This window comes from Nicotiana tabacum, chromosome 20, assembly GCF_000715075.1.
Source record: "Nicotiana tabacum cultivar K326 chromosome 20, ASM71507v2, whole genome shotgun sequence".
Taxonomy (NCBI): Eukaryota; Viridiplantae; Streptophyta; class Magnoliopsida; order Solanales; family Solanaceae; genus Nicotiana; species Nicotiana tabacum.
In genome coordinates, this window is record NC_134099.1 from 29,712,841 (window position 1) to 29,724,898 (window position 12,058).

At 35.7% G+C, this 12,058-nt stretch overlaps 1 protein-coding gene across 2 annotated transcripts; it reads left to right on the forward strand.

Annotated features, from left to right (window-relative positions):
* The first annotated feature begins 905 nt into the window (after positions 1–905).
* On the forward strand, positions 906–5,159 carry LOC107808894 (ultraviolet-B receptor UVR8-like). 2 transcript variants are annotated; one of them, XM_016633460.2, is made up of 8 exons: positions 906–1,248; positions 2,303–2,455; positions 2,992–3,150; positions 3,479–3,646; positions 3,815–3,946; positions 4,048–4,134; positions 4,718–4,810; positions 4,888–5,159. In XM_016633460.2, exons 1-8 carry the CDS (start codon positions 1,023–1,025, stop codon positions 5,058–5,060), a joined length of 1,191 nt encoding a protein of 396 aa, XP_016488946.1. In that variant the 5' UTR covers positions 906–1,022; the 3' UTR covers positions 5,061–5,159. The 2 variants fall into 2 exon arrangements, with proteins under 2 accessions (XP_016488946.1, XP_016488952.1); XM_016633466.2 differs by having other exon boundaries at positions 4,721–4,810.
* Positions 5,160–12,058: the final 6,899 nt, after the last annotated feature.

A 12,058-nucleotide genomic window follows, 5' to 3' on the forward strand; every position in this document is an offset into this window, starting at 1 on the left:
CATATGCAATGAGGTAATTTAGGTATTTATGTAAATTAAATTATGATAATTAATTTTTTATCACAAATTAATGATTACTATATTTTTCAACAATAATTATTATTTCAAAACCTAATGCCGTAGTAAATTTTAACGAATTTAACAACCAAGCTTCTAAGAAAATACTTATGATTTAATTTTTCAAAAAACAAATAAATCATATGAAAGAAAAATAAAGGTAAAATTGGTCTTAATGATTAAACAAGGACAAAGAAAAAAAAATATCACACAAAAACGTGAAGTTTTCTTGTTGGAAACAAACAAAAAAATTTCCTCCTACTTTTTTGTATTCTTTTACGTCTTAATATATTGTATCTTTATTAGGAGAAGATATCAAACATTTAATTATATTAGATTTTTTTTATTTAGAACTCCTAAATATAAGGAAATTTTTTTTATTTTACAATTTTGTCCAATGTAAAATATGTTTTTAAAGGGTAAAAAAGGCGAACGACATTTCGTTAAGGGCCTTCGTGCTTATTATCATATCCTTAAAACAAATCTCGTTTTCGCCCTTGACCCCCTAATGGAGTTCTACCCGTAGATAATCTCGAATCGTAATTAAAAATTGAGGGGTAAATTTGAACTTTTTCTTCGAGAATTCACTCATTTCACACTAGTTTTCCTTAATGGTAAGAGTGAATAAGAAACAATTTGCCAACGCAATGATATAAATAGACCAAACAGGAAAGATAAAATTGAGCCATTTCGGATAACATAAGGGCATTTTAAGAGTCTGACTACTTTTTGTTTGATTAGTAGTAATATTTGAGAATATTTTCAACGATAAAAATTATGATTAAAAGATTTTCAGGACTATTAGTACTCCCAAATATCGTATTTGAATATACACTAAAAATTAAAATATTTTGACCGTGGTACTCAAGTGTGGATATAGAACCTGTAAAGGTAATCAAAGTTATTCCAATAAAAAGAGAAGAGAGGAACAAAGCCGTCAATTTATAGGAACTCAGATTGATCAGATGTCCAAAATGATGGAAGAAACAGAAAGAGTTATAGAACAAGAAGAAGAAAAAGAAGGGTTAGTAAAAGAAGAAATATGGAGCTGGGGAGCAGGAACTGAGGGACAATTAGGAACAGGAAAACTCCAAGATGAACACCAACCTCAACTCATTCATTCTCTCTCTTCTTTTACTTCCATCTCTTATCTCTCCTGTGGTGGTGCCCATGTCATTGCCCTCACTCCTGGTCTGCACTTTTATCTACTCTTCAGTTTGCATTTTTCTTTTGTTCTGTGTATTTATCTCCCTGTAATTTGTTTTTAACTTGATGGGGCTTGGGTTTTGCATTAAAGATTGCACCTTTTTGGTTTGAAATTCAATGAAATGATTTTTACTTTAAAAAAAGAAAAACTTGATAGGGTTTTACTGTACAGATGACACCTATTTGGAGTGAGCTCTTTATGTAAACATTTTATATCCAAAAAAGAAAAAAAAAATTTGATGAGGTTCTGGAGTAATGATGGCACCATTACTTGATGGGAGCTTCAATGAAAAAAAATTTATTTTAATACTTTTTTTAAAAAAAGTTGATGGGTTCAGATGACACCATCTTGATGTGAGAACCAATAGAAAATTTTGAACTTTCACAAAAGCTTGTTATGTAAAGATACCATCTTGGTTTGAGATTCAATGGAAAGATTTTTACTTTTCAAAGGAAAAAAGACACAGTTTGTTTGGGGGGGGGGGGGGTTGTTTAACCTAAAATCTGGTTATTAGATTAAGTAATTAAAACTATGGAATTAGGGCACAACCAACTTGATTAAACCTAGATAACTAAAACCATTGCTGATGAAAAACAGTGTAATGGAAATAAGGATGTAACTAAACTAATCAAATTAATGAAGAATGAGAGAAAAGATTCTTATTGTGGGGAAGAAGGGTATGTATGAGCTAGTCAACCGATCCCTAGAATCACTCCTATACATTGCCATTGCTGATAATTATGATGATTGAATCGTTACTGCTGATGGTGTTTAATGGGGGAAGGTAGATATCTCGAAATTGCTGTTCAATGGGTGATAACTCTCCGGATGCTGCTTCAGACCATCCGGAGGAATCGTTCCATATTTGATCTTTCACGGGAAGAGTGATCCCTTGATCAGCTCATTGGTGTTCAGTCTTCGGTCTGGACGACTCCGACTGACTTGAAGTTGACTATCATAACCTTAATTTGCTTGCCACATGTTGAATCCTGTGTCTGCCACGTGTCTGGTATATTTTTTACCGATACAGTTTTGCAGGTGGAAGAGTGCTAACATGGGGGAGGGGTACATCTGGTCGGTTAGGTCATGTAGAGATGGTTAACTGCTTACACCCAAAGTATGTGGAATCTTTGGAAGGCGTCTTTATTACACATGCTTCTGCTGGATGGAATCACTCAGGATTCGTGTCAGGTTTCTTTCTTTCTGCTTCATCTGTAAATCTTATCTGAGATTGGATTATTATTCTTCATACTGTAAGGTTTTTGCTTCTGGAATACTTTACTTCAAGTTACTCATCAGTAACCCTTATTTAGATATTATTAGTTCTGTTGAAATTGAAATTTCATGCGTTGAGATTTCAATTATGTTTCACGACATCTCTAGTTAAAGTTAACTCATTTATGCTTAGGGTATATTAAATGTGCAGATGACTAAAGCAGAATTCCTTATATCCTAGTTAGAGCCATTCTGCGAGGAACTATTTATGCACTAGGTTACTCCTAAAGTTCTTTTCTTCATGGTAATCGAAAGCTTTTGCCGAACAGATGAATATGAACTTTTGTTGTCATCTAGATTAGCTGTACAACTTTTTGGCTTAATATATTCTTGAATGTTTTATGTTCTGTTGCTGCAATAATAATTATGGTATTGACTTGTGGAGATGGTTCTTGTTTAGCTGAATACCTCTTTTAACTTGTCTTTGAGTGTAAATTTTTTACTATTATCAGACACTGGTTACGTATTCACTTGTGGAGATGGTTCATTTGGTCAGCTTGGGCATGGGGATTATGTCTCAAGATGTTCTCCTGTACAAGTGTTGCACTTTAAGACTAGGCATGTCGTGCAAATTGCTTGTGGTATGCGCCATTCACTTGTCTTACTAAAAGGTAAAGTAGGCCTAATACTTGCATTTCTTTGTTCATCTGGTTATATTAACAAAATTGCTGCTTTCTGAGAACGGTGCGTGCTGTATATCTGTTCATTCGTATAATGTGTCATAGTCTAGTTTGGTAATTAGTGATGTAAATGCTTCTCTTAAACTTTCGCTGGCACTATACAGCTTTACTTTCAATGGGTTATTGCCATGAGCTTGAAATGAAATTGGATAGTTATGACCAGTCACATCATTCAGGCCTCTTAACACACTTGTATGTACATAAGCATGCATATTGATTTGCGTTAAGCTGATTTTTCACTTCAATTAACTTCTATTAGGAGATACCGAGGATCTTATCTATGGATTTGGCTCTGGAAAACGTGGTCAACTCGGTATATCTGATGACAAACAGAAGTCACTTAGTATTCCTCATGTTACTTTGGGTTTGGAAAATGTCAAAATCAGGATTATCGCTGCAAATGGAGATCATAGTGCAGCAATATCTCGTAAGTTTCTGAGTACTCCATTCTATAATCCAATACTGATAATTGCGGGCCCCAACCTTTATCTAGTCGCAGCATCCACTACTTGGTGGTTGTAGCTTCATCTGACAATCTTTTCAAGTTGGTAATTCTTTTACCTGTTATATATTGCTAAAATTTGTTTTTTTTAAGTGAATGGGCATTTATATATATGGGGAAGAGCATTCTGTGGCGCCTCAGATGTGTATAGACCCTGCCGTGTTACTGCAGACTTACCATTAATCCAAGTCGCTTTAGGATGGAATCATGCTCTTGTATTGACAGGTATTTTAAGCTGTTGATCTTTATTATCAATCTGCAAATACGTTAAGGAAATAGCTCAGATATATGGAAATTCTGAAGACTTTCACCACGCACATTAATAGGTGATGGGGAAGTATACATGCTTGGCAGATACAATTATAATGTTCCTACGGGTATTCAGAATGACAACTTGATGAAGCATATATCAGGTAATGATCTTTGATTATCTATCTGTATAAACTTCTGCAGAATTTTGTGAAATCCAATGCTTCTTGAGATTGGATTGTCACCTTGGATGATTTTTACTCTTAGCGCGAACATTTCCTTTTAGGAAAGATATAGATCTACATTTCTTGATTAAGTTGTAAGGTGAAGTAATGTTGAAAACACTTGGTATAAGGACCTCAATGCCTTCTCCAGTACTATCTGTTTTCATATACCAAAATTTAATGGTTTTAATCAAATCAATCATCTAGGCCTTAATCACAAACTTGGGGTACGAACCTCTACAACCATTCCTTTCATATGCGGCCATTCATTTTCTATGTTGATAAATAATTTATCTTTTAAGGAAAATTTGGGGTTCTCTAAAACGAAGTGTTTGTTCTCTAAATCTCACATTTATCCCTACCTGAACCTAATGTAAGTTTAACACCAACAATCAAACTTTAACTAGTCAATGGTTTAATCTATTTGAAATTTCAAATCATATCCCGTAAAGTATTTGTGTGGCTCCGTCTTTTCAATATTTGCTCCCTTTAATCTGAATACAACTTTGTTTCTTTCGCAAAGAAGATGAAGCTGTCATGCAAAGAGTCATTGACTTTGATAGTAGAAAGGTTGTCCAAATTGGCGCCGGAGCTGAGCACTCTGCCTTGGTAACAGGTGAGGATCTGATGCAAAAGTTTATTGTGAGAAAATATCAATAGTGTATTGGCTCATCTTCATTATTAACTTTACAGATGACGGATCTGTAATGACATGGGGATGGGGTGAACATGGTCAGCTTGGATTAGGAGATACAGATGATCAAACTGGCCCACGGATTGTAAGTTTATGCAATGAACAATCTAGAAAACCATGTGTCGGTAGAGTTTACTGTGGCAGTGGTTTTACATTTATTGTCAGGACGTAATGCTGTGAAATCTAGTTTCTAATATAGCAATGTTCAGGATTTGAAATGTAATTGTTCACTATGTTTTCTTATCCAAAAACTTGCTTGCTATTTTATGGCCATCTTGATAAGATAGGGTTCATAGAGCTAATCCCAATTATTAGTTTGGAATTGAAGCGTAGCAGTTGTATTTTACAGCAGTCATTGGCAAGGATAGAAATTTTATAGTTTTTCAATTGTAAGATAAAAGGATCATGGGATATCTCCGTACTGTACCTCTGGCACGATTTTGAGAAATTTTAAATTGGAGGATATCTTACGGTTGTCACTTTGAACTTCTTCTCTATCCCTTCGGGTATCCTTCGGGCAGGGGTAAGGTCTGCATACTCATTACCCTCCCCAGACCCCACTAGTGGGATTTCACTGTGTTGGTGTTGTCACTTTGAGCTTCTGGAAATGAGTTATACCAGTTAGAAGAACCTGTTTGGTTGGTGGAATAAGCAGATTTAATACGTTATTATTATTTGGTTGTTTTTTTGTATTTCGCATAACTAATATAGTATAATCATTCCAATATGTATTTGAGAGTGAGAGAGAGTGTGTGTGTGTGTGTGTATATATATATATATATATATATATATATATATATATATATATAACACATTTTTAAAAATCAACAAGGAATCGAAATAACCAAAAAATCTAACAAAAATTGACTTAATTGTATAAATAAAATTTTATTTATGGTGAATGTCTATATTCTAAAGAGATTCTAGGGATTTTATTTGGTGGCTAAGTCACTCTTTCTCTATAAATAGAGGGGTTCTATTCCTTTGTAATTCATCCTAAAATCAATAAGAATTCTCTCTCCCTACTTTTCTCTGCAATACTCTTCTTCTTCTTTTATTGTTTTATAACACGTTATCAGCACGAGACTCTAACCAATTGAGTAGAAGCTTTTGGATTGAGCATAATGATTGTCAATTGTTCCATGAACTTTCTTCATGATTAAATTCTGAATTTAAGGTAAGTATTTTACTTTAATTTTCTCTTTTAAATTCTTGACATTCTATAATTTGATTTTAAATACAAGCAAATATGGATATCTCTCAAAGCAAAATTGGATCACAATTCAATTGTAAAAATATTTGTTTAATTGACTCATGTACGTCACATACAATATTCAAAGCGAAGAAATATTTCTCTTATTTAAGTATGTGTAAGGTAGATGTTACTACAATTTCTGGTAGTAGTAATCTGATTGAAGGCTCTGGAAGAGCTACTATAACTCTGCCTAAAGGAACAATACTTATCAAGTTATCATAGAGAATGCAATGTTCTCCTCCAAGTCCAAGAGGAACTTGTTGAGTTTTAAAGATATCCGACGAAATGGATATCATATTGAGACAATAGATGAGAATAATCTTGAATATCTCATCATTACCAAGAATGTCTCTGGCCAAAAGAGGGTTATTGAGAAGTTCCCATCTTTATCTTGTGGCCTGTATTGGACAAGAATTAGTGCAATTGAAGCACATTCTATTGTAAATCAAAAGGTTACTGACTCCAATACTTTTGTTTATTGGCATGATCGATTGGGACACCTTGGATCAATTATGATGAGACGAATTATAGAAAACTCAAATGGGCATCCATTAAAGAATTTAAAGATTCTTTTAAATAATGAATTTTGTTGCACTTCCTGTTATCAAGGCAAGTTAATTATTAGACCATCACCAACAAAGGTTGGGATTGAGTCCCTTGTGTTTTTGGAACGTATACAAGGGGATATTTGTGGACCTATTCACCCACCTAGTGGGTTGTTTAGATATTTCATGGTCTTAATAGATGCATCTTCTAGATGGTCTCATGTGTGCCTATTGTCATCACGCAAACTCGCGTTTGCAAAATTAATGGCACAAATAATTCGTTTATGGGCGCAATTCCCCGATAATCCAATTAAGTCTATTAGACTTGATAATGCTGCTGAGTTTTCATTCCAAGCATTTAATGATTATTGCTTATCAATTGGGATAAAAGTGGAACATCCTGTAGCTCATGTTCACACTCAAAATGGCCTTGCAGAGTCTTTAATTAAACGTCTGCAATTGATAGCAAGACTGTTACTCATGAAAACGAGGTTACCCATTTCTGTTTGGGGTCACGCCATTTTGCATGCATCAATGCTAGTTCGTCTCAAACTGACAAATTATCATAAATATTCCCCGTTGCAATTAGTTTTGGATCATGAACCTAATATATCTCATTTAAGAATTTTTAAATGCGCAGTATATGTGCCTGTAGCACCACCATATCACACCAAAATGGGCCCCCAAAGGCTATTATTACTTATGTTGGGTTTGAATCGCCCTCCATTATTCGCTATCTTGAAACATTAACGGGGGATCTGTTCACTGCACGATTTGCAGACTGTCGATTCGATGAGACACTTTTCCCAAAATTAGGGGGAGAACAGGGTGAAACCAAACGGGAAATTTGGTGAAAAAATCCATCATTGTCTCATCTTGATTCACGTGCCTCTATTTGTGAAAAAGAGGTACAACATATTATTCATTTGCAAAAAATAGTAAACTAAATGCCAGATGCATTTACGGATCTGAAAAGGATAACAAAATCACATATCCCAGCAGAGAATGTTCCAATCCGTATTGATGTCCATGTTGGACAATCTTCTAGTGTCATAGCTAATGAGTCAAAAGCATGCCTAAAATGTGGCAGACCATTAGGTTCTAAGTATCAAAATCCTAGAAAAAGGAAAACAAAGGATCAAGATAACACTACGAAAGAGTTTCACGAAGAAATCCATGAGTTAATAAATTTTGAGATTCATGAAGAAACCACTGAGCCTGGGACTCAAGAAAATAAGGAACTATCAATAAATCCAATGGATATTGAGATAAATTTGAATCGAGTGGATATAGTGGTGGATTATGTCTTTGCATATAATGCTGCATCTAGCATTATGCAAGATAGTGAGGATCTTGAACCTCAATCTGTTGGAGAATGTCGACAAAGACGTGATTGGCCAAAATGGCAAGAAGCAATCCAATCAAAGTTGAATTCACTTGCAAAACATGAAGTTTTTGGGCCTGTAGTCTAAACACCTAATGATGTTAAGCATGTTGGCTATAAATGGGTCTTTGTATGCAAGAGGAATGAGAAAAATGAGGTACAAAGATATAAGGCACGCCTTGTTGCACAAGGATTTTCACAAAGGCCTGGTGTCGATTATGAAGAGACATATTCACCTGTTATAGATGTTATAACACTCCGTTATCTCATTAGTTTTGTTGTCCATGAAAAGCTTGACATGCATTTGGTGGATGTGGTTACCGCCTACCTTTATGGCTCATTTGATAATGAGATATACATGAAAATTCCCGAGGGATTTAAAATGCCTAACGCAAATAATTCAAAGTCTCGGGAAATATTTTCAATCAAATTGCAAAGATCTTTGTATGGTTTAAAGCAATCAGGACGAATGTGGTATAATCGTCTTAGTGAGTATTTATTAAAGGAAGGTTATATAAATGATGTCATTTGTTAATGTGTTTTTATAAAGAAAACAACATCGGAATTTGGTGTACTTGCCGTATATGTTGATGACATAAACCTTATTGGAACTCCTATAGAACTCCAAAAGGCAATTGATTATTTAAAGAAGGTGTGAGCACGTGATTTTTGCTTCACGGAAACTATTCCGAAAGAAATCAAAAAAAATAAATAAAACAAATGTCCTTTAGGTACAATTTTAAGAATTTGCGTGGCATCTTTGGATTAATTGTTTGTATTTTTGTCTGTGAATGTTTATCTTGTTTTAATTAATTAAAAATACAAAAATATATGTTGCATGCACGTTTAGGATTTAATTGTGCACTTAGGAATTAATTGAACCATATTTTATTTTTTTATTAATTAATATTTAATCTTGTGTGTCAATTATTATTTAGGTTTAATTAATATTTTTAATTTAATTTTGGTTTAACAACTTATTTTAGAATTTTTGGTAATTAAGAATTAAAAAGGAAAATAATAGAAAAGAAAAACAAGTGAAATAAAAAACACATTCGGAACTGGGCCATTTTTTTGGACCCAAAATCAGGCCCAAAACACCCCGTTTACCCGGTCCAATATGCCTGATCTCTCGGATGACTCAAAAGACACCGTTTAGGCGTCTCAAATCTGAACCGTTGATCAAACAGATCAAACGGTCCAGTTCAGCCCTAGCATTGGTTCAAACGACACCGTTTCAGGTGATTAAATCTGAACCATCCGTTCCTTTTGATCTAACGGTCCCAGGCTTCCCCCATAACCCGGTCCATTTCACCCCGGGTCGACCCAGTCTCGTAGCATGGCCAAACGATGTCGTTCCCTATTAGTAAAATGATCCAGGCCGTTGATCGTGATTGATCCAACGGCCAAGATCAAACACCCCTCCCGTATATAACCCTAATCCCTTACCCCACGCCCCCAAACCAAACCCCCCTCACCCCATCGTCTCTCTCTCAAGCTCAGAGACGAACCAGACCAAACCCTAGCCGCCATTGTTACACCTTCGCCTGAAACCCGGCGGCAACAACGCCGCCGGTCACCAAATTAACACCCCTAAGCCATCTGACCACCCTCGTTACGAATCCGTTAACCGTTTGCCTCGAATCAACCTCTAGCTTCTCGAATCTTCAATCGAAGATTCGAGCAAAACATAAACCTACCCCAACCAGTCCCAAACTCACACCACGGCACCCCCTGACCTCCCTCGTGCCCAAAATACCTTTGGCCTGGTTCGAATCTTGCTAGAACCATTCGAACCCCAAATGGAACCAAGACCCCTATAAAGACCAAACCTGGGTTTTGTCCGAAATTAAAGGAATTTGGGCGTCTAATCGACCTTAGTCGAAGTGTTCTCCGTTGAGAACACTCGATTAAGGTCCGTTCGACCTCAAAAAGTTCGGGTCAAGAGTTCGACCTGGGTTCGTCTAGTTTTTGTTTTGTTAAGGTATTTTTTTTCTCCTCCTTTCTTTCTTGTTCTATTTTTGTTACGGTTAATTGTGTTTAGTTTAGTTATAATCCAGTTTTTGTTCATTACTTCTTCTTCTTCTCCAATCAGACCTTTTTATTTGGTCGAGTCTGCTTCTGTTCATGGTCGAATATATGTTATTAGCCATGTAATTTGTTAGTTTATAAGTTCTCTGTTTTTTGCCAATACCACTCGAATCACTTGTTGGTCTGTTTATTCTGATTGTTTGTTGTTAACTGCTAAATGTTATAGCCTGTATAATCAATTAAATAAGCGTCGTCGATTAGTCTTTTAGGCTTGAATGTTATGTTAACATGATAATAGTTCAACCTTTGGTTCATACCAGTATGTTTACCATCCTGCATCTTGTATATACTTGAATTAGAGTTGTGTTTGCTCATTCCCTGTACTTGGTTTGACCTCCTGTTCTTTATAGTTGTTCGCATGAACCTCCTTCGTTGATTCATACTGCTTCAATTTTGGTTTGTATTATTGAATCCCTGCTCAATCACTAGGTCTGAGTTGATCAGGATTGGTTCCCAATATGATCAACTCATTCCCTTATATTGATGCCATGTTTGAAGTGATCTGGTCTTCTGCTTTGAATCACTGTGTGAATTTGATAGTGGGAATTGGTTTATAGCTGTAGTAATTTAGTGATCAATTAGAGATTAGTTGTTAGGGTTACAACTTATAGAGTTTTAATAACAGATCAATGAAGCTTAGGGTAGGGCAGTAATATACAAGGGTTTCAGGGGTAGTTTTGGGATTTAAAAGTTGGCAAAATGGTCTTGCTAAGTGGCTTGTCAGTAAAGCACTTAATTATTATTAAACTAATGCATTTGTTTAGTGCTAATGGGGAACAAAACATAATGGTAGAGGAAGGCTTAAAAGGGATGAATTAAACGAGTACATTGATGTGACGTGGTTCGAGATACGTTCTCACAACGTTGCAATTCTCTGTTATAATAATAATAATAATAATAATAATAATAATAATAATAATAATAATAATAATAATAATAATAAAATCGGTAAAGAGTTAAAACTTGCATATAAGCTCATAATTGTTAAAATCAGATAAATAAGCCGAATGTGACAGTTGAGCGACCGTGCTAGAACCACAGAACTCGGGAATGCCTAACACCTTCTCTCGGGTTAACAGAATTCCTTATCCGAATTTCTGGTTCGCGGACTGTAATACAGAGTCATTCTCTTCCTCGATTTGGGATTAAACTGGTGACTTGGGACACCCTAAATCTCCCAAGTGACGACTCTGAAATAAATAAACAAATCCTGTTTCGATTGTCCTTTAATTGGAAAAATTCCATCTGCGCCCCTACGGGCGCGGGTAAAAAGGAGGTGTGACAGCTCTAGGGACTCTGCTAGGGACTGGACCCAGAATCTATGGTTCAGGGTTCAGAATTCAAGCTTTAAATAATTGTTATAATTGGCTTGTTTTATCTGATTTTTTACATGTTTGGGCCTAATGTGCTAAATGCTGCTTTTACCGCTTTGATATTATCTGAACTATATATAAACTGCTACGAAACCCTTCTTTTCTCACCTCCGGGGATGTGCTCGCTGGTCGAGACTCCCTATTCTGTTAGTGTCATACCTTGAAATAAGAAAGAGGCTCGGACAAGTTACTAAATCGGATGGCCTTTTGGTTCCCGGTACGTAGCCCCCTCCTCGACTCGAGTTGTCCGCTCGGGTACACAATCTAGAACAAATACCCAGGTTATGAACCTAGAATAACTCAGCTTCATGCCGGATCCCTAGTAGGAACGTTTGTTTGCATCACGTGCATTTGACTTTGGAGGCTCAACACAGGGGTTGAGTCTGTCTAGGACAAGTGTACCAAAAATGGAAAAGACCATCATGATGCATCTTACTTGCTCCTTGTGCATTTATTTGCTTCGGACTTGCATGCTGACCGACTTTTGAATATTTTGAGGAAAGAGAAATAGCAGTATGAGGG